The following is a 22,956-nucleotide window of genomic DNA, read 5'->3' as shown; positions in this document are numbered from 1 at the left end:
GGCTAACTGTCACTTTCACTCTGCCATGATCTCTGGCTCTCATTCTCTCCCTGCTCCATGCGTCTAGATCTCTCTCATTTTCCTGTGCTCTCCACAGACCTCTCACTCTCTCGGGCTCTCACATACACTACTGCTCACTCCCTTCCACACTCATCCTTGTTCTTCTGTTTTCTCTGGGTCATGCTCTCTCCTATCCTCTTGATCTATTTCACTCATTCTCGCTATCTCACTTTTCTTTCTCGCCATTGGCTCTCTCACCCCTCTGCTCCATGTCTCACTCGCTGTCTTGTGCTATACTAATTTCTCTTGCTCACTCTTTTACTCACTCTCTTGCTCTCACACTCTGGCTTAGACTTGCACTTGCTCTCACTACAATTCTCGCAATCTCACTATTTTGTTCTCTCACTCACTCTTGTTCTGTGTCAAGCTCCTGCTTGACATACTCTTCACCTTCTCAATTTCATTCTAGCTCTCTCCCTCTTTACTCACTCCTCCTCTCATTCTATCACTTGTCCTCTTTCATATGATCTTGCTTGGTCTCTCACTCTCATTCTTTTTGCTTTTGGGTCTCACCCCGCAGTACTCTGGGCTTACTCCTGGTTCTACACTCAGGGATCGCAACTGGTGATACTCAGGGGAACATATGGGGAACCTAGGTAGGCATCTTGCAAGGCAAATGCCCTACCCACTATACTACTGCTCCAGTCCCTATCATTCTCATTCTTTCTCGAATTCTCACACTCACCCTGTCTCTTTCTGGATATTCCTCTGACTTTCTCCTTCTCGCTAGCTTTCTTATTCTGTCCAACTCACTCTCTTGCTCTCACAGTTTCTCTCTTACTCACTCATGCTCACTGTATTTCTCACACATTTCACCTTATTTCTCCCAATCTCTCTCTCTCAATCGAAACTCACTTACTCTCTTGCTCTAGCATTCCTTCTCATGCTTTCTAGCTCTCACTCCCTTCGTTTTTTTTTTGGCTTTTTGGGTCACACCTGGCGATGCACAGGGGTTACTCCTGGCTTTGCACTCAGGAATTATTCCTGGCAGTGCTCAGGGGACCATATCGGATGCTAGGAATTGAACCCAGGTTGGCCTTGTGCAAGGCAAACATCCAACCTGCTGTGCTATTACTCCAGCTCCTCTCACTCCATTCTGTTCCATCTCTCTTTTTCTCACCTGCTCTTACACTGGCTCTCTATGTGCTCTCCTACTTGCTTCCTCACCCTCCTTCATGAACATTTTTGCTCAGTCTCTCACATTCTTACTCTTTATCTTACTCTTTCCCTATTTCCTCCTAGCTCTCACTTCTTTTGCTCTCTCCATCTCAATCTCTGAAACTCTCTTACTCTTTCACTATCATCCCTAGGCTTGTGTGCTCCCTCTCTCTCTCACACACTCACTCCATTGCACTCTTGCTTTTTCAGTCTCTCACCCTTCTCTTTCTTGCTCACTCTCACACATTCTCAAATTCCGTTCCTCTTTTCCTCATTCTCACGTTCTCTCACTCTCTCACACTCTCTTACAGTATCAATTCCCCTTACACTGATTTCCACTCTCACCACTTTCTCATTCTTGCTCTCCTGCAGTCCCTCATGTATACTTGTTAACTCTTTCACTCACTCTTACTCTCCTTCATTTTCTCTCTGGCTTTCCTTATTCTCTCATATATCTCCTTTGCTGCTCCATTTCTCACTCACTCTCTCATGTCTTCACCCTTTCTTACTCTCAGTTGCTCTCTTGAACTCTCACTCTTGCTTGCCCCCTCTCACTTCCTCAAGCTCTCAATGTCTCCATCTCAAAGTCAGTCACTCTCTGGCTCTCATTATCTCTCTCGCCCAACTACCCTCACTTGCTCATCTCTCTAGATGCCTCTCACTACTGCTAGAGCTTCACTAGCCTTCACACTTCTCTCCCATCTCTCTGACTCTCTCTTGCTTTGCAGTTCCTCTGGCACTTTTTGCTTTCCTGAGCTCTCACCCTATCACTCTCGGGTGTGCTCATGCTCTCCCTCTTTCTCACTCACTCACTACATTTTCCCTTTGGTGCTTTTTCTTGCTCACTCTCTTATTCTTTTCATCTTACTCTCTTGCTCTCTAGGTCTATCAGTCTTGGCCTTACTTGTATCCCTCTCGAGATATTTCTATGTCTCTCTCTCTCTTATTCTGGCTTTCTCTGTCTCTCATGCTCACTCTTGCACTCTCACTCTCACTCATACTATCACACTTTCCTGATCTCATTCTGGCACTTGCCTATGTTTGCTTATTCACTTTCTTGCTGGCCCTATCATTCTCTGTTCTTACTCTCGCTGTCACTCTTTTATACTCCCTTGCTCACTATTGTTCACTCTGTCTCTCATACCCACTCTCACTCTGGTTTGACCTTCTGCTCATAATTTTGCCTTCTATCTTTCTCTCTGGCTCTATCTCTATCATGCTCTCCCCTTCTGCTCTCTCTCCTGATCTCACTTTCCTGTGCTGTCTAGTTCTCTATCACTCCATGTCACTCCTGTATTCTCTCAACTATGCCTCACCCGCTCTCTTACTCCCCTCTGCTCCATCTCTCTCAAGCTCTTTTGCTGTGAAACTTTCTCTGCTCTCATTTGCACTCTCACTGGCCCTCACTGTCTTGTACTTTCTCTTGGTCTATCTGGCTCTGCTTCTTACTTGTGTCTTGCTCTACCAATCTTATTCACTCAAATTACCTCTCCTGCACATGCTCTCTTGCTCTGTTCTCTCTTGTTCTTACTTGTTCACTCTATCTCTCTGGCTCGCTCTCTTCCTCTCTCTGGGCTGTCTAGCTCTTGCTATTATCTTACTTGTACTCTCACTCATTCTCTCACCTCTATTTCCCCCAAGCATGCTTTCTTTCCCTCTTCCTTTTCTTTGTTCTCCTGTTCCCTCCTGTCTCATTTTCTGGCCCTCTCATTCTGGAACTCTCACATTGTAGCTTGCTCTCTTGTTCTGCCTCCTGCTCTCACTTGCTCACTCTTACATGCTCTCTCTACTCACTCTGTGTCTCTGTCGCACTCATCCATGCTTTCTTGCTCACTATGTATTTATACTCATTCTCACTATCTCTCATTTTTGCTTTCTCTAACTCACACTCTCAGTCTTATTCACTCTCACTGTCCTTGTTCTCACTCTCCTCCCTTTGCTCTATCTCATATATTGTCTCAGTCTCCTGTGCTTTCATTCTCGTTTGCCTCTGCCCTCTTTTTTTTGGGGGGGGGTCACACCTGGCAATGCACAGGGGTTACTCCTGGCTTATGCACTCAGAAATTACTCCTGGCAGTGCTCAGGGGACCATATGGGATGCTGGGAATGAATCGAACCCAAGTCGGCCGAGTGCAAGGCAAATGCCCTACCCACTGTGCTATCGCCCCAGCCCCCAGCCTCTGCCCTCTTGCTGTCAATCTTCCTTCACTCTGTCTTCTCTCATATTTTCACTCACTCCTGCCCTTGCCCTCACTGTCTTTCACTCTCATTCTTTTTTTTTTCTTTTCGGATCATACCCGGTGTTGCACAGGGGTTACTCCTGGCTCATGTGCTCAGCAATTACTCCTGGCGGTGCTCGGGGGACCATATGGGATGCTGGGAATCGAATTCGGGTCGGCCACGTGCAGGGCAAACGCCCTACCCACTGTGCTATCGTTCCAGCCCCTCACTCTCATTCTTGCTCTGACTTTTGCCTTCACATTCTTGTACTCTTCCTCTTTAGGTCCCACACACCAGTGCTCTTTGCTTTCTCACTCATTCTACCTTACTCTCCTCCATCTCTCTGGCTGGCTTGCTTGCTCTCTCTTTCCTCTTTCTCACTTGCTCTCACACCAGCTTCCTCAGTTGCTCACTCACTTATTCTCTCATTCTTGCTCTCTATCTTCATCCCATTCTTTGGGACGCTCTATAACCCACTGATCCTCACTTTTTAGCACACTCCCTTCCTCACTCTCACAATCTCATTCTCTCTCTCTCTCTCTCTCTTGCTCTATCTCACATTGCTCTCTCTTCTTACAGGCTCTCTTGCTCACTCTGTCCTGCCCTCAATCTCATTCTTTCTCTTGCATTTTTCCTCACCACTTGCTCTTTTTCTTATTCTCTTTACTTTTGCTCACTCACTCTTTTCAATTCTACCTCTTATATGATCTCCTATCTCTTGCTCACCTCTGTTACTTGCTCTCTTGCTTGCACTCTTTTGCACACTCCTGCTTTTGCGCTTGCTCTCTTGCTCTCACTTGCTCTCCCCCTTCCTCCCTCACTCTCACTTTCTCTTGCTTTCACTCATTACTCCACATGTACTCCTGCACTCTTGCTCTCTCTTCCTTGCTCTCTGGCTCTCTTGCTCTCTCCTACTCTCTCATTAGTGCTCTCACCTGCTTAGTCTTGCAATCTTAAATCACTCCTTAGATTCTTTACTTCTTGTTCTGTTTCTCACTTTCTAGCTCACTTTCTGGATATCTGGCTCATTCTCTGTCACTAGATTTCTCTCAGTTATTATATCATTCTCTTGTGTTCTCACTCTCTTTTGTTTCTGTGGGTAGTTTTGGTGGTGGGGTAGAATTTGGGGCAACACCTGTGTTCAGGGTGTACTCCTAGCCCTGTGTTCACATATCTCTCTTGGCAGTGGTTGGGAACCATATGCAAGGACAGGGATTGAACCACAGCTGACCACGTGCAAGGTAAGTGCTCCTGATCCTTTGCTCTCTCACTTGCTCTCTCACTTACTCTCTCTCCCCTTACTTGCTCTCTTTCATTCTAATTCTCTTTCATTCTAATTCTTACTGGCTCTTGGTCTCATACTGTCCCCTCACACTCACTATCTCACTTTCTCTATCTCCCCTGGTAACTCTTGGCTCTCTTTCTCTTTCCTCCTCTCTCTACCTTTCTCCCTCACTAAATAAGGGTCTCCCTTGATTTCATTTGCTCCTGCTCTCATGCTTTCATTCACTATATCTCAATCTCTCCCACTCTCTAACTCTCTAACTCTCGTTCTTGCATGCTTTTCCTTTTTTTCACATTCTTGCTTGTGTTTTACTCTCTCTCTCTCTCTCTCTCTCTCTCTCTCTCTCTCTCTCTCTCCTGTGCTCCACTTCTCATATCCGCTCTTGTTTTCACATTGGCTCTCATTCTCTGCACTTTTCTCTGGCAGTCCTGCTTCCTTTCTCTCACTCCTTTATACACACTCTTGCTTTCTCTCACACACTCTCACTCTCCTGTTCTCTCACTCTCTCCTATCCCTTTGGATCTCATTTACACTTGCTATCTCTCTTGCTAATTCTTGCCCTCTCCATCTCACTCTCTAGCTCTCTTGCTCTAACTCTCATTCCCTTGCATACTTGCTCTTATGCTTTCACTCTCTCCATCTCTCTCTCTTTTTCTCTCTCTCTTGCTCACTGTCATTCTTTTTCTTGCTGGTGCTCTCTTGCTCACTCTATTACAGTCATTCTTGCTCTCTCAGTATCACTCCTGGTGGAGTGCCAGAGATCAAACCAGGGTTGCCCTAGTGCAAGGCAAGTGTCCTATACACTACACTATCTCTGGCCCTTCCTCACTATCTTGCATTTTTAATCTCTCATTCTCTCTCCTGAGCACTCTTCTTTTCACTCTTGCTCTCCCTCATTTATCTTGTTCTCAGTCTTAATTCCCTTGCTCTCTCACTCTTTGCCCTTTATCCCATCTCACAATGACCCCCTCATGCATGCTTCCTTGCTTCCACTCCTTTCTTCCACTCTCTTCTTTCACTCTCACTTAACTTCACTCTCTTGCTCCCTTGTATTCGTTTACTCTGGCTCTCACCCTTCCCCTTTTTCTCCCATTTTTGCTCTTCTGCTATCTCTCGCTCTCTTGTGCTCTACTTCTATCATAATCTCTCTTGCTCACTCTTATTCTACTCATTCTTTTTTAAAAAATTTATTAGTGAATCACCATGAGGTACAGTTACAGACTTACAAACTTTTGTGCTTGCATTTCATTAATACAGTGGTCAAGTACCATGCCTCCACCAGTGCCCATTTTCCACCACCAATGGTCCCAGCATACCTCCCACAACCCCCACCCCATCTCCCCATGCCACCCCGCCTATGAGGCAGGGTATTCTATTTTGCTCTCTCTCTCTCTCTCTCTCTCTCTTTTCTTTCTGGTGTTGTGGTTTACTCTTCATACATTCACTCTTCATACATTCATTCTCTTTATCTCTGACTCTTGCTCGCTGTTCACTCTCACTTTCTCAATTGTACTTACACATTCTCATTCTCCTACACTCTTGTTCACTTTCTCAATATCATTCCTTTTTTTCAATATCATTCTTTAGTGTCACTCTCTCCCTATCTCCCTCTGGCTTTGTCTCTGACTCTCCCTCTCACTCACTCTCTTGCTCTCTATCTCCCTCTACCACTCACTTGTACACTCTCACACACTGCTGACCTCACTTGCTCTTCCACTTTTGCTCTCTTACGCTCTGTGGCTCTCTACATCACTCTCATTCTTGTACTCTAGCTCTCTCACTCTTATTCTCACCCATGTTTCCCTCATTCTTCACTCTCCTCCTCTGCTCCAAGTTTTGATATCTCTCTCTTGCTTGCTAGCACTCTCTCTGCTCTCACTCCTTCTCTCCTTGCTTATTCTCTTTTTCTCTCCATCTCACTCTCTGGCTCTTTCTATCTCACTCTTTCTCACTCTCTCACACTTGCACTATCACTGGCCCTCTTGTTCTCATGCTTTCTCTCTCTCTCTCTCTTAACTGAATCACCGTGAGATAAAGCATTACAAAATTTCTCATGCTGTCTTATTCCATGACTCTTTCTTGTTTTTTCATTCACTCTCAAATGCTCTCACTTATTAGCCTTGCTCTCACTCATTTCCTTTCACCCTCCTAATACTTTCTAGCTCTCTTACTCTTTCACTGTCTCTCACTCTCACTCCTACAAGCTCTTATGCTTCTCTCTTGCACTATCTCTCTCATCCTCCTCACTCTCTTTATCTCCCTAACTCTCTGCTTCTCGACTCTCACACTCTTATTTGTCCTCTCACACTTGGTCAATCTCTTGCTTTTATTTGTTCTTTTTCACTGGGCTTTCCCTGTATGATTCTCTTGTCTCTCCCTCTCTCCCATCGTCTCTCGCTCTCCCTCTCCCACACCCTCTGTCTCCCTCTCCCTCTCCCCCACTCTTTTGTTTTACCTTTCCCCATAAGACTGCTCTCTTGTTTTCTCCACCTCACTTTCTTTCATTCTCTGGCTCCTTCACTCTGTCACTCTTATTCACTTTCTCACATTCTTCTCTCTTAGTCACTCTCTCTCCTCCATCTCTAGCTTTTCCTCACTATCTTGCTTTTTCTGCCTCTCTTCACTCCACTGTAATCTGTCTAATGATCTTTCTCTCTCTCTCCATACACACATATATCATATCACTCTGTTGCACTCTCAATCTCACTAATGCTTTCACTCATTTGTTCTCTCATTCTCTTACTCTTGTGCTCTTTTCTTCTCATATTTTTTCACACTTGCTTACCCTCATTCTCTCATTTATATCCTTATTATTCTCTCTACACTTCTCTCATTCTTTTTCTCTCTCACAGTCTTGCTCTGCCTCATTTACTTGCTCTCTCATTTCCATTGACCTTCTTTCTTCCTTCCTGACTCTCTCTCTCCCTTCATTATGTGAGATAATATAAAGGTGAAGATCAATTTCTAAAGCATGAGGTTAATTCCATTGCATTAGTCACACTCTTATATTTACCTATAAAAAGAATAGTCCATTGTGTGCCTGTCAAGAGAACAGACTGGAGGTGGAGGATATGGGAGGGAACCTGGGAACATTGTTGAAGGGAAGTTGACACTAGTGGTGGGATCAGTGCTGCAATATTGCATGTCTAAACTCAACTATGAATAACTTTGTAAATTGTGGTACTTTTAAAAATAGTCAATTATATCAACAACAAAAAGCCCACACAGCAGTTCTAATTAAAGGCAATATATACTAAGGTAGCTTGTATCTGAAGGAAGTTATCTATCAAAATAAAAAGAATGTTAATAGTCTTCCTCATCATAATGAAAAAATGGTACAAAACAAAAGGAGCACTCTATGCTCTTGATCACTGATGCTCTAACAGTTGGGGTAGGCAGGAATAAAGAATATAGACAGGCTTTAGAAACCCTGAAGTCCTGATTAATTCACAGCTATATGTCTCTTTAAAGTATAGAGTAGTCCAGTGTATACTTCCTGAGGTAGAACTCAGATTAAGTGGTCACTGGCCCCATCCATGGCTCTTGTCCCTTCCTCCCGAGTTGTGTCCTCTTTTATCACAATTTTTATTGAAGTGCCATGATTTACAATACTATTCATTATTGAGTCTCATGTATACAATATCCTAACACCACACCCAACATCATAGTTATTTCCGCTTCTTCCCTGTACCTGTGAAATAAAAATTAGAGGGCAAGAATAAAAAGGTGAGATAGTAACACTAATAACAACTATCATTTATAGAATGCTAAAATGTGCCAGTACTGTGCTAAGTGCCTCACACACAATATACCTCATACAACTCTACAAAGAAGGCACTAAAGTTTGGTTTATTCTAGGAATAAGAAAACTAAGTCTTGAACTGGTTGAGGTACTCCTCTAAAGTCCATTAGACAGTAAGCTGCAGGTCTGGATTCCAACTTGAGCAGTCTGGCTTCAGGGTTCATTCCATCTATATTCACTACACTACTTCTCAGGGATGAGTGAATAAACACTTGTCACCCTACCAGTCCCAGGAACAAATCTGTAATAGGATGGTACCATTTCTCTTGGCTTATCACAGTTTCAGATACCCACCAATGCTACAGAAGGATCCAGATTCAGGATGTTCATTCGCTGTGGGGATTGCAGGCAATGGAAAGTCTGGTCATCAACCATTCCATTTTCTTCGGTGTCAACAAAGGTCTGGGTTGTGTGAGGATCCAAGAAAATGAGTTCATCACCTGTTTAGGGTGAGACATGCTTAACTTTCGAAGAACCACTGGCCCTAGCCCAATGGCTAACCTTGGGAGGAGACTTTCTGGTTTTCCTAACATAACCCTTGGTGACAATGAGAATGAGATGACAGAAAGCTCAAGAAGGGTACTCATGCTTTTGAAAGAATCCACCTGCACCCAAATCCAATCATTCAGTGAGAAGACTTTCCCGGGCACTTACATCTCTTCATATTCAAGTACAAACATGGAAAGCGACAGGTTTGGGGCAGGGGAGTAGGAATGAGAAAACACAGATGACATGGCAGGCTCTGTGAGCAGCAGTAGCAAAGATCGAATCACCGGGCCATGAGTTCAGTGCTACTAGGGAACTTCCTGCCTCTTTCAACATTGAAAAGCATCTTGCTCCAGACCATCAGTTTTCAGATCTGTGGTTGGAGATCATAACTGGTAAGAAGAAAGGTCTTAGCCGCCAAAAGAAATGGAAATGCAATTCTGATTTAAATGAGATACCAGGAAGCTAACTGTCTGTCTTGGTTAGCCAACAAGTTAATCCCTGTTAGCAAGTTAGTAATTCTTGTTGGAAAATGAGGCCGTGATCACATGAACACCAATACAGACACACTTTGCCAGGAAAGTCCATTGTGAGATGACAGTAATTTAGAAATAAGAGAAAGATCACCCTTCATTCAACTGGGAAAAAATGCTAGTTCAGTAATGGCCTTAAAGGAGTTTGTATTAGTTTTTTTAAAATCTATTTTTATCAGATATGCAAAAGAATGAGAGTACCTCTATTACTTCTCACCAGTATACTGGGTATGTAAAAGTACCTAAAAACTTCACTTTCCAAGTCTGAGGAGCTTTTGGACCTCTGTTTTCTAGACTTATTCAGAAAACTAAGGTAGATCTACCAGTAGCAAAAGAACAGGGTAGGGAGAGATACCCATAAAGACCCTCCAGGGAACAACTCAGAAATACTGGACACATATGTTGGCAAAGAATGTGTCTCTGAAAAGGTTTAACTTTTCTCTATTGCAAATCTGGGACAAACCAATTAACTCTTTTAATTTTCTTGTTTTTTTCAACTAGGGACATTAGAGTTGAGATATGAAGATCCCAAGGCTATGAAATGCTTCAAACACCGTACAAACATGAAAGGTCATATAAGCATCTTGCTCTTTAAAAGGATCTCCCTAAAAATGTATGTACCAGCATATATAAAAATTATTGCACTTATATGACTTGCTTTATGAAAGTCAAGGTACACATTCTGACTAATTCACAAGGAGTTACATCAAGAAAGCCTTAAGTCACAATGAAGAGCAACAGCCAGGACATAGAGAAGAAGCCTACTTACTAACCCAGAATATTAGAGGGAAAATGAAGCTGTACAAAATAAGAAGTGAAAGTAGCCTTAGAAGTGAGCCATCTATCAGTGTTTCAAATTAAGATGCTAGAAATAATAACTCCAACTTTAAAAAAATGGGGGCCTCACCCAACAGTGCTCAGAGCTTACGACTGATCTTCACTTAGGGATCACTCCTAGATGGGCTCAGGCAACCATATGTGGTGCCAGAATTGAACCCAGGTGGGCTGCCTACAAAGCAAGCATACCACCCGCTTTATTATCTCTCTAGCCCCATAACCGTGATTCTTGTCCCTCTGGCTCTCATCATTTCCTCTGTGTGTGTGCATGTTAGATAGATAGAGTGAAGGGGGAGTCTGATCTTATCTGATTCTGTTTCTTTCCCATGTAATGGGGGTAGGGTGGGGGTGTGAAGCCTTCTAGACTGTTAGGTTCTAAATATGCTTAAGAGAAATATGGCTGAGAGATTCTATATAGACACGGAACCAAGATCTTTAACAAGGCATGAAAGGGGGAGTCTGGCCAACCACCTGCAGAAAGGGGGCTCGTGCTACAGATCTACAAGGGCAGCCTCTATCCAAGGGCAGGGCAGGCAGCTTTCAAAACAGGCAAAATCTGATGGCCAGAGTCTCAAACTGGTGATAGTCTCGCACGCCTAGAGCTTTTCTCAGCTTTGCAGTGGGCATGGAGGCCCTAGGGAAGGAATGCAATATGGTCAGAAGGATGATTAAATTGGGATTGAATGCTGACTTCAATACTGAGTGACCTTGAGAGAATGCTCAAGTTCAGTTTCAATACGAATCAAATGAAAATGAAAATACTGCCTTCACACGGGGTCTCATGTTAACTCTATACACACATATTCATACATAACTGTGTTTCCTGTATGTGTATTACACACATGTATTGGCTTAGATATAGATACAGGTAAAGATACAGACATAGATAAATATAAAAAGTTTGCAGAGTCCCTGGTGCAAGACTGCCATTCATAAAAATGGCAGTTCTTGAGCTAGAGAGATCATTCAAAGGGCAAGAATATATGCTGTCCTTAGAGCCTACCCCTGGAGGTGCTGGGTGGCAGGGAACGACCATATGTGGTACAGAGAATCAAACTCCATTAACCACATGTCAGGCAAACACCTTAATCTACGTACTATCTCTCCAATCCCAGGAGATAGAGTTTTGAAACATTCATTAACAAGAATCAAAATGCTTAGAACAAGGAACATCTACATTGACATCACTTCAGACACGGTTCTTTACTTATGAAAAAGCGCCTCTGTGGTTCCATTTTCCATCAAGCTGTAATTCTTAAGATTGACCAGTAGATGGCAGCATTAGAGAGCGCTAAGAAACTGGCAAGGAAGAAGGGAAGCGGAGAAAGAGAAAGAAGAGGGCTCAAAGAGCGGGATCATAAAATGTGTGAGAGGTCCTAGCTTGGGGTGTGACCTAAAAATCCAAGGAAACAAAAGATGGAGAGGGAGATGAAGCAGACAAAGGAGAGTTCAGCAGGCAGGATACAGCTACCTTTTCCTGAGTGTGGCCTACACGCCTGGCTCTTTGCTGAGTGCTCTGTATGGAGTCAGCTGTTAGCCCTGTTTTCCATAGAGGATCCTAAGACTGAGAGACCTGGTATACTTTTCCCACAGTCACAGAGTTAGAAAGTGGTAAACTTCCAGAGAAGGCCAGGTACGAGGTATGTATCTTTCCACCCGACCGCAGTTCCCTGACTGTCTGAGAAGGACACAGACGCATGACCAAGCACATTTCACCCTGCACTTCCCTCATACCATTCCCCACACTGAGCCTGTTTTGACTTTCCCTTGTCAAGCTATGGCTCTGCCTTGAAAGCTAAGCTTAGAGCTCTTCTGAGAGTCCTTTCCCGGCCATGCTCCCGCTAGAGGAATCCTTTGCCACATTTCCCTAGTCACATCACCCCTCTCCCTGTGCTGGTCAGCACTAACCAGGTAGCTAGACCTTAGTCCTCAGAGCATGGCATGTATACACCAGCACCACTAGTTAAAAATGCAGAATTTCATATCCACCCCAGACCTGATGAATCTATATTATAAAGGGCAGGCTCTCAGGACGATCCTGAAAGTTTGAGAAACATTGTACCAGCTCACCTGTTGTGCCAAGAGCCTTAAATAGCTCTGGTCATAACCAGTGTATACGATGGCTGGATTTCCCAAGGTCTCAATTTAGGCCAGGGGTGCTGTGCTACATTAAAGTCTTCTTTAGAAGGTTAGTGGATCAAAGGCATAGCACCATTATGAGAAAAGGATAGCTCTCTTTGCTTCCTCTAATTCCCAACCAGCCATGGCTCTGAACAATGACGCAGCAGACTCTGTGGAACTAGGGAGCCAGAGGAGGTTTCTAGTCTGAATAACCAGATCTCAACAAGAGGGGATCAACAAGGCCAGGGGCATGAAAGCCCACAGCCCTGGGTACCACGGGAAGGAAAGGAATGTGCTAAGCAATGCTGTGACCTTGAAGCTGTTTACAAGTAAGAAAGCAGCCCTAGAATCACTATGTCAAGAGGCAAGGAAGTAAGAGCATCAAAGGAGAATGGATCCGCACCTCCCTCTACCCCAGGAAGAGCTACTTACAAAAATCAAGTTGGGAACAAAATGGGCTGACGAGAAGCCACAGTATCTCCAGGCCTGCCGAGGGTCGCTAATTGCAATTGCTTGGTCTCCCAGGAAAACCTTCTGCCCACCCTTCCCTAGCCCAGAATGACTTACTTGTAATTCCTCTTTTCTTACCTAGGAATCCTATGAAATAATAGGCGTTATTTGGTTTTCCTCCTAATGCCCCTAAAGACTGTGGCATCTTAAAACACTCCTAGAGGGAAAGAGAATGCAGGATTCTCAACTCACTGTGGACTGCTGCTCACGGATCTCTGTGCTCACATGGCGATGTGATGGGCAGGCAGCAATGGGCTTGGGAAAAGGTGTGACTTACTTTGAATGCATCAACATAGACAGGATTGATTTGGTTTATGCCCAGGCGAAGAGGCACAATGAGCAGCAGGGGTTTCCAGGCTGGGCTGCAGGCATAGGTGTCCTGACTCTGGTTTGAAGCATTCAGAGAGTTAGGGGGACTCTCACTGGCTGGGTCAACTCTCAAGGGAAAGACACAGCACATTTTTTCTAGAAACAGAAGACAAGAGAGGTGGATAAATGACAGTTTTCCAGGTCTCTGGGATACTCCAAGTGTCAAACTAAAGGAATCTGGTTGTGACTTTCTGAAAGGCCCTCCCCTCCAACACCAGGAGCCAACTCAGCTTCTCCTGAAGGAAGTTCCACTGCTCCTCCAGCCCTCACCTCTCTTCCCTCTAGCAACTAAGCACTCATCTCCCACCAGATAGTAGAGGATCATTGGGTCTCAGTTCACAACTAGCCTGTGAGAACATCTAAGACAGACACTGTATATTCTGGATATCCTTTATAACTAGGAGTACAAGGCTGGACAATGGAAGACAGAGACAGAAGACCAATTAGTAATTTAACTGATTTCCTGTACGTTAGGCACCCTGTAGGGAATGGGTCGGATACCTCACTGAAAGGCAGTAAAAAACCTGCTAATGGTCTGATCCTTCTCATCTCATCTTATCTGTTCTAATCCCATCTCTTCTCCTCTCTCTTTTCCTCCCTATCTCCCTCCTCTTCAAGCTTCTGCATGGTGAGGAAGTAACTCATCACCCACCAACCATGAAGGTAAAACAGTCTGGGGACTCACTGATATCCTCAATGACCACTGTGTTATCCATTGACACATAAACCGCCAAAGAATTCCACTCATCAAATAAAGCAAGCTTCCTGCAAAGCAACATAGAATGAAGTCACAAATAGGGAAGGGAAAATATCAATAGCAAGAACTACAGTCTATGCCCAGTGTTCCTAAAATCACCAAACAGAACCTGGGCTTCATGTCAGCTCTGACCACTTTGACTCAACTGTGCAATATCCTGTGTCTAGAGACCTGTAGAATGACACAGTTGCTGTTCTTGAATCTTGAAGAGAAGGTCCTGATTTACAAAATGGCAGTCTACTTCATGAAACGTGCCTCCTATATGGTCAAAATAAAAGCTATCATTATGTCTATTTCCAAGAGATCCCATTTCCATTTTCTTTTTTTTTTTTTTGATTTTTGGTTTGGGTGTCACACTTGGACCTCTGTACTCTACGGCCCCTCTGTTTTCTTTTCTTAAAGATATTCAAACTTACTATTATTTTTATTTTTAATGAAAAAATATACAATGCTTGGGAACACAGATAATATGGAGAATAAACCCTGGTAAAATCTGGAAAATCCAGAAAGAGAGAGGATTCCTTACAGCAGCTCACAACATACAGTAAGAGCATGTTTAAGAGATTCTGGTTACAGATGGTCCACATAAAATCTTGCTGATCAGTAGCTATGTATCACCCAAGAAGAGGTATTCACCTCTTCCATTACCTCTGCCATTTGATTTATTTCATTTCTTTTCTAGTAGTATCTTTCCCCAAAACAATAACGTCACGATCCTCGTGATCTACTGGTTTTAATAACAACCATGAGAAATCAGAACTGAAATTCCTTTCAAAAAGCATATGGTTCCATTTGCTCATTGGTGGGGATTTGAAAGGTCAGAAGAAAGAGGTGAGCACTGAGGAACAGCATTTAAAAACCAAGAATTTTTGGCCAAAGCAATAGTACAGTGGGTCGGGTGCTTGCCCTACACACGGCCAACCCAGTTTCAATCTCTGACATCATGAGTGGTCTCCCAAGCCAACCAGGAGTGATTCCTGAGTGAAGAACCAGGAATAAGCCCTGAGCATCTCCAGCTGTGCCCCACCCCCCAAAAACTTAGAAATGTTAAAACAAATTTGGGTACTTGGTACAGCCATCTTAATCTACATTTTCTAAAAAGGGTCCTAGGGATTCCTAAATTGTGCTTTAAGGATTGCCAGATCCTCACTAAGTAGAGCTAATAATGCCTCCAAAGGTACACCAGACTAAGGTAAGAAAGTGACCTCAAGAGAGGTTGCACTGCTTTCAAAGAATAGTCCTCAAAAATATCCAGACTGTTCCTCAACAAACACATTTCTAAAGTATTCTGGTTTGCTAAAAATTTGCTAATAATTGAATTGGTGCTCCATCTGTACATTGTATGAAGTAGATTCCTCCATCATGCTTCAGAGAGTCCAGGAATGGAAGCATGCTCCACCCAAAGAGGCCAGATGGTTCCAATCTTTCGTTATCTAAATTTAGACTTATTCTGACTGTCATTTTCAGTCATTTGTCTATTGAGCAGTTACATATCCTGGGCAGTTTTATAAGCTCATACTACAGTAGTGAACAAGACAAATACAATCTCATGGAGTGTTCATTCAGTAATAGTCTGTCAAAAAGGAGACTGGTGAGGTGAGGTGCCCTGCAGGTGTAGGAGCTAACATCACTCACAACATTCATTTCCACTACACCGGTCCTCTCCACCCTGGCCTCTTCACCCTGTCTCTTGCTGTGAGGTACATTCCAGGACTTAATAGGACAATTACAAAAGTACCGTGTCGGGGTTCCTTGACTTTGAGAACAGATGACAAAGTGGTTCCAAAACTCCCTTGAGGTTTATCCTTGAGGTGGTGAGTTCCTTGAGGAAAGAACTATATACACCCTGAGCTGTGCACAGTGAAGGATCCCAGTTAATGGATGAAGGGATAAAGGAATGAATGATTTTAATAATATACAGGCAAATAATCCATGTCTTAACTATGTTGGCTCTGCTGCCCCCACTTAGTATAAACCCTTTAACTTCATAGAAACCCTATGACTCACTGGCTGATGTCTCCTTGGCATGTGTGACCCAATCTATGGGGATGAGGGGCACGAGATATTGAATGAGTCCTGAGATGTCTCCACATCTGCTGGGTACCAATGACTGCAACTCTGATATACTAAGACAGATGTTTATATGCATGACACATTTCAAAAAGCTAAGCATGTCGTACAAGTATTGGGCGGCTTTGTGGAATGGCAAGAATAGGTAGGTTGATGGGAAGTTGAGTTGTTGGTGGAGGGAGGCATAGAAGACAGGAGAATGAAGCTAATGCCAAACTTTTTTTTACTTACTTTAACACCTGTGCAACTGTATTTGGTCCAAACCATTCACCAATTGATTTCCCTTCTCCTACACCCATTTGTGCTGTTTTCATGCAGAAAAAATAAACACATTAGCCAAATGTCTTTCAGCACCCCACAAAATAATAATTTTAACATAAATAATTAAGCAGATAGACATCTCAGCAGGGCAACATAGAAGGCAGAGGATCAATAGGCTAGGTATAAGTGTTTTCTTTAAATTATTTGTGACCTTACCCATTTGATGGATAGAGTAGCAACAGTCCTTTCTATCTAAGAAGCATTGTAAGATCCGTTGGTATTCTTTGGGTTGTTCTTTTTGTTTCTCCCAGTTCCAGTCTTTTTAGGGAAAAAAAGTTACTTTAACTATGAAGTTAGAAGGGGAAAAAAGAAGCTACATCATAAAGGCAGAAATGATTTTTAAGTGCCAGAACATTCTTAAGTATCTGAAATTGTGATGACTATGACATCTGGAAACAAGTTATTTTCAAAGATTCACTAGGCATAAAGTAAGAGCAAAGAAAGAAATTGGTCAAATAACTGACTAAGCCCAAGGGAAGGAGTGGGAAAACTATTATACGAAAGATTGTGACAAAGGCCTTTTCGGTCAAGTAATACACAGATTACCACAAAACCTGGCAGTGTATCCATGTATTACCCAGACACCAGTGTCTCATCTCCACAGAGACAACAACATCTTTTGTCCTTATATTTTTGTGGTCAAGCCAAAAGCATCTCATGGGAGGAAGTGCTATTCTGACACTTAGCAGTTGACGGGGGACACAATTCACAACTAAGGAAGCTTTAGAATAATCATAATCTGTCAATGTTGCACAACCTTTTAAAAATGTCCACACTGAGCTTTGGACCTACAAATACCTTTGCTATCACTATCAGGTGTTCAAAGTTGCCTTATGATGAAAACCAAAATAATTAATGTCTGCAGTAATTTTCTCTGTGCCTTAGGCACAGCCCCACCAAAGCCTCAAGAAGCAACTTATGCTTATTGAGGGCAATTGCGAAACTCCATAATCAGCATTGGGGAAGGATGTACTCCTCCCACTCCCTTAGCTATTGGAACTCTGACAAACGGGACACATTTCTGAGGCTTACTTTGCTTCCAAGACATAAATGTCTCTCCTGAGGTTACAGTTTGAATTCATAGCTGAAATACACTTGAAGCCAACAGCCATTATATCCTGATTTTTCAGTTTTCTTTGTTTCTAGGATTTCTGAAACCAATGTTTTAAGCATTATATCCAGTATTGTCTTCAGAATGTGAATTGCATTCATCCCATATTTTTTATTATTAGTTACCACATTGTCCAAATTGGGGGATATCTGATTAGCTTGTTTCTAAGTACCACAAACCTTTACAGATCTATGATAGTGATTAGGTGTCTACCCTACCTCAATTGTAAATTGACAGAATTTGAACTACTCTAGAATACTTCACAAAGCTTCATCTTCATCTTAACTTCATCTTAACTACGAGACCTATATTTTATAATTTTTTAATTTTATGGAAGCACTGTGATTTACAGAGTTATTCATAGTTGAGTTTTAGACATGATGTTGCAGCACCGATCCCAACAGCTGTGTCAACTTCCCTCACCAATGTTCCCAGGTTCCCTCCCATAGCCAGCCCCCCACAGCCTGCCAACAAGACCAATTTCTATATTCTCCCTATAGCTTGCATTTGTGTTTAAACAACCAAGAATACTGTGGGGCTTTATTTTCCAGTTTGTTTTCCACAAAATTCACTTCCAGAATAATCATCCTGAAGTGCTTTACCAAGGAGGAAAAGTTAAAAAGAAAATGGTAACACATCTGCTTCTCTATCATACCAAGTATGTGTTCGGCAGAGAAACCAACAGAGAAGTCAGAAAACCTGCTTTCACTTCTAAAATTGACACATTTTGGCTAATGATCCTGGGCAAATCACCTTACTTTCTGAGCCTCGATTCAATTTTCTCACTCATGATACAAATTCTTACGTTACCAAAGGAAAGCAGACACAAAATATCCTAAAATATGAAAAGAAGATGTGCAGCCCTCAAGCTTCTCAGACACTTTCCCAGCCATTTCTAGAAACTGCAACAGGATTTGTGAGATTGGTCAGTAAAGAAAAAGAAAGTGATGTTGACATAACTCTAAATCTCATGGAACATCAGCAAACGAGCTCAGCAGCCCAATCAAGGGTGCCCTTTCACAGTCTCACCCCCCCATGTCAAACCAGACTTTCACCCAAGTGTCTATGCTGGCATCCAGCCAAGGTCAGCCTACAGATGTTTACAGGGAATCATGCACATGACTTTGGAAAGCAACAGTCAAAATTCCTACATGATTATTGTAAGGTTCTTAATGAAGCAGTCTGCTAAGGAAGCTAATTTATGTATTCCTTAATAAGCAGATGGGAATCACCAGTGAATCCAAACCAAAATAGCACCAACCAGATCCCTCATTAGATACTTCCTTTTGGTCACTATACATCCTTTATCAAACACACATTTTATTTATTTATTTATTTATTTATTTATTTATTTATTTATTTATTTATTTTTGTTTTTTTGGGTCACACCCGGCGATGCTCAGGGTTGACTCCTGGCTCTGCACTCAGAAATCACTCTTGGCACTGCTCGGGGGACAATGTGGGATGCTGGGAATCGAAACTGTGTTAGCCGAGTACAAGGCAAATGCCCTACCCACTGTACTATCGCTCCAGCCCCTCAAACACATATTTTAGATGAGGTTAAAAAACAGACATGGCCACCACCACACCCTTCTTTCTGCTCCTTTTGTTATCTGATTTGTTTAAGAACATATTGGAACAATAACAAAAATGAAACATTACACAGAGTACTTGACTCAATGTTCAAGTACATCCCAGAAAAATAGCTCTGGATTGGTATATAGCAAGGAAATTCTGGCTGTTTCATTCTTTTCATGGGTTCTGTTGAATTTTCAGTCCCATTACTTTATTTAAAAAATTTTTCAACTAGGAGCTGGAGCAATAGCACAGCGGGGAGGGCGTTTGCCTTGCACGCGGCCGACCCAGGTTCGATTCCCAGCATCCCATATGGTCCCCTGAGCACCGCCAGGGGTAATTCCTGAGTGCAGAGCCAGGAGTAACCCCTGTGCATTGCCGGGTGTGATCCAAAAAGCAAAAAAAAAAAAAACAATTTTCAACTAAATTCATTTATAAGATTGTTCACAATAATTTATTACACTCAATATTCCAACACTAATCCCACCAACATTACTTCTGTCCCATCACTTTAGAATCCACAACTTTATTGCTGAATGTTCCTCGAATTCCACATTAATACTAAACTAGCAGCAGTAAGCGCTATAGCAGAGGTCTCTGAGGCAGGTTAGAAAACAAATTTAACTCACCTCTCCCCAAATGTCTGCATATAAGGGCTTGAGCCAACATCATCTGTCCACAACGTAGCATACATCCCCAGCCAGCATCTGATGATGGGCCCGTTCCCCCTGTTGGCAAAATTGATAGGGATGAATGTAAGGTCCTATATTTTGCCATTTCCCCAAACACTGGCATATTTGTAAATTACACAAGACAGGCAGAGCACATACTCTGAAAAGTATGAGGGAATAAATACTGCCAGATATCAAGCATGATTTTGATATAGAGTCGAATCCATAAAGAGTTAACCAAAACAGCATCTATGGTCAAATATAAAAATAAATGGATAAAGTCTGTCCCTCCTTGGGAATCAGAAGGTGTACTAAAATTTTGGTAAATGAATGTCATGTATGTGACTACCAATATTTAATCCGTGTCATGTTGTCATCTGACTGAACAAACATAGCTTTCACAACTGACTTCTACGAAATTAAATCTTAATTTAGGAATAAATACTACCAAATGTAATTATAAAAATGGCTTAAGAATTCTATAAGGTTCTTGTCTGTTCTAAACATATAGTGTGAATTTCTGAATTGCAACAAAAATGATGTGAAATAGAAGAAAGATTCAACATAAGAAGACCAATCTCTAGTTACCACATATAGTTTATTTTAAGACTAGAAACCACAGAGTATACTATGCCGATTATCAATGGGTATCATAAGAACAAAATGTATCTGCCAAAGCATTCTGCAACTCAGTCAAGATTATGCAAATACTTGATGTTAAGATAGTCACAGTTTAAGATACTATTATTTAAAGTGCCTATTTATAATAACATGAGAAATGTACCACACCTTTAAAAGTCAGAAATCTAAAAAGATAGCAGGTTCCATTTTAAGAACACTTGATGTAACAAAAATCCTATGCAACTGGCCAAGGCAAGCTTAAATCCTTTTTCAATGTACCAATGAAACCAGATACTTGGATGGCAAGGAGACATTCTGCTGTCATTGCTTTCCTTTCCCAACTTGGAAGTGGGCAAGTATGCCATAAGCATGATTGCACAAGATTGACTTTAAAGTTGGATTAACAACTTTGTCAGACAAGTGAATCAGGATGGTAGCCCTTTTCCTTTTTGTTCCAGGGACTGATGAAGAGTAATTACATGAAAATGGGGAGGAGTGAACCAATTTATTAGTTGGAAGGGAGCCCCTTGGCATTTCGTTGTTGTGACCAGATTAGTATGAACAAAATATAATGAGGTCCACAGAGAAAAAAATCATTTATTGCCAAACATTGTCAGTGTTGAAATGCTTAAGTTTTCCAGTCTTGCAAGGATGTTTTCACTCAGAAAAAGTTAACAGTTTAGAACCACTGGGAACCAAAGATAGCTCTTTGAGATGGGTGCTTGGATCACTCCTTGTGGTGCTCAAGGCTCACTCTAGGCTCTGCTCTCAGGGATCATACCTGGCACAGCTCGGGGTCCATATGGGATGTCGGGGATTGAATCCAAGTCAGCCATGTTCAATGCATGTGCCCTACATGCTGGACTATCTCTCTGGGCCCCAAAGATTTCTTTTCTGATCAATATACTGTAAAGGCACTTCCTTGAAGAATTTTTTTTTTAATCTTCAAAGGCTGCTTTCATTCTTGCTACCCGGACCAGTTTGTACCTAAGCCAGAGAAGTTTCCTACCATGAAAACACCTTCTACTATTAGAGTTTGGTAGTCTTTTCCTGCAGGGTCATGATAGGACAAACAGGCCAACCTACAGGCAAATACTTTAAAGATTTCCCTACAGAAAACCTATTCATTTTGTGTACTGAACTGTCCTTTGGTCTAGACAGCAGCTGGTTCTCTAATAGCCCATAATTAGTTCCAAGGAAATCTATCATTGTTCATCTTCCAGTGGCAAGGCACTTGAACTTCATAGGAGGAAAAAATCAAAGGAATTATTTTCTTCTTTTAAGGCACTATTGACTTTAATAATCAGGTAGCTTCAAAAAGCATCAATTGCTTTTTAATAGACATCATCCAAATCAAAAGTTTGCTCTACTTTTCTCTTTCTCTCTGAAGTAAAAAGGACAATACTACCCAACTATCCAGAACCTCAATACTTGGGGGTGGGGGTGGCTCAAAAATATGCTGAAATTACACACTCAGCCCATGTAACCATACCTAATGAGGTACTTCAACAAAGAAGCCTTTGGATAAAGCGTAAGACTTTAAATACTCCCCTAAATCAAATGTTATGCCATAGTAAGCTGTTATTTCTGAGGTTTCTGTGAGGTCACTGGTGACACAGGTAAACTATCTACAAGATAGAAAATAGCATAATAAATGATATACCTACCAATCGGTGAAAATTTCTTTCTGTATGTAAACCATAGGCGAGCACTTATATCAGACAACAGCTTAGGCTTTTCTGTAATTAAATGTGAAATTAAAATTAAATTACCATATCCCATGTAAATATAATTGTTTTTTTTGAATCAGCAATAAATATCTTCCAGTTATATAGCTAGGTCAATTTATAGGAAATCCAACCTCTTTTCTGATAAATAGTTCCAGCATTCCCAACAATCTCATTTTTCTCTCTATCTTTTACAGCTTATTGACTGACGCAACACATAAATTTAAAGTGTAGACCATGTTTATTTGAATCATCAGTTGCAAAGCACTTTATATCACAGCATTAGTTAACACCTTCTTCAGGTCATAGAACTGCCATTTCTTTTGTATGGGCCCCCACGTAAGTTTTAACTAGAGTTCCTGACTGATATTATGATACTGAGTTCCTGTTTCCTTAATGAGTTCCATAGTTATCATAGCGAATAACACTGGGGTCAGTACTAGACAGATAGTGTAAGGGATAAGGCACTCTCTTTGCATGTGACTGACCCGGGTTTGAATACCCAGCATTGCATAGGGTTTCCTGAGCTCTGCTAAGAGTGACTTCTGAGCATAGAGGCAAAAGAAAGTCATGTCATCTGTTACCTAAAATTCAGGGTGAGAGGGTGTGTAAATGTGTAAGTACACATAGTGAGTGTTTAACTAAAAAAGAGATGCCTCTGTGAAGCAAAATGTATAAGAAGCTTATCAGTTCCACTTAGTGTATTTGCAATCTAAATGTAT

The 22,956-nt window shown here is 42.0% G+C and overlaps 1 protein-coding gene across 5 annotated transcripts in view; it reads right to left on the bottom strand.

Annotated features, from left to right (window-relative positions):
* Positions 1-22,956, bottom strand: part of ATG4A (autophagy related 4A cysteine peptidase) — an 85,487-nt gene that overhangs the window by 26,594 nt on the left and 35,937 nt on the right. For 2 of the 5 annotated variants that reach the window (XM_004606308.2, XM_055120261.1), the window contains exons 3-10: positions 22,175-22,246; positions 19,845-19,943; positions 16,686-16,787; positions 16,440-16,512; positions 14,067-14,146; positions 13,290-13,477; positions 13,091-13,169; positions 8,820-8,965 (exon numbers count right to left, since the gene is read on the bottom strand). In XM_004606308.2, coding sequence (XP_004606365.2) covers positions 8,820-8,965; positions 13,091-13,169; positions 13,290-13,477; positions 14,067-14,146; positions 16,440-16,512; positions 16,686-16,787; positions 19,845-19,943; positions 22,175-22,246 — 839 coding nt within the window. The remainder of the gene's footprint in view (positions 1-8,819; positions 8,966-13,090; positions 13,170-13,289; positions 13,478-14,066; positions 14,147-16,439; positions 16,513-16,685; positions 16,788-19,844; positions 19,944-22,174; positions 22,247-22,956) is intronic. The other 3 variants (XM_055120260.1, XM_055120262.1, XM_055120263.1) reach the window with 3 other exon arrangements.

The sequence above is a fragment of the Sorex araneus genome, chromosome X, assembly GCF_027595985.1.
Source record: "Sorex araneus isolate mSorAra2 chromosome X, mSorAra2.pri, whole genome shotgun sequence".
Classification (NCBI taxonomy): Eukaryota; Metazoa; Chordata; class Mammalia; order Eulipotyphla; family Soricidae; genus Sorex; species Sorex araneus.
This window is presented reverse-complemented; position numbering and strand designations above follow the sequence as displayed.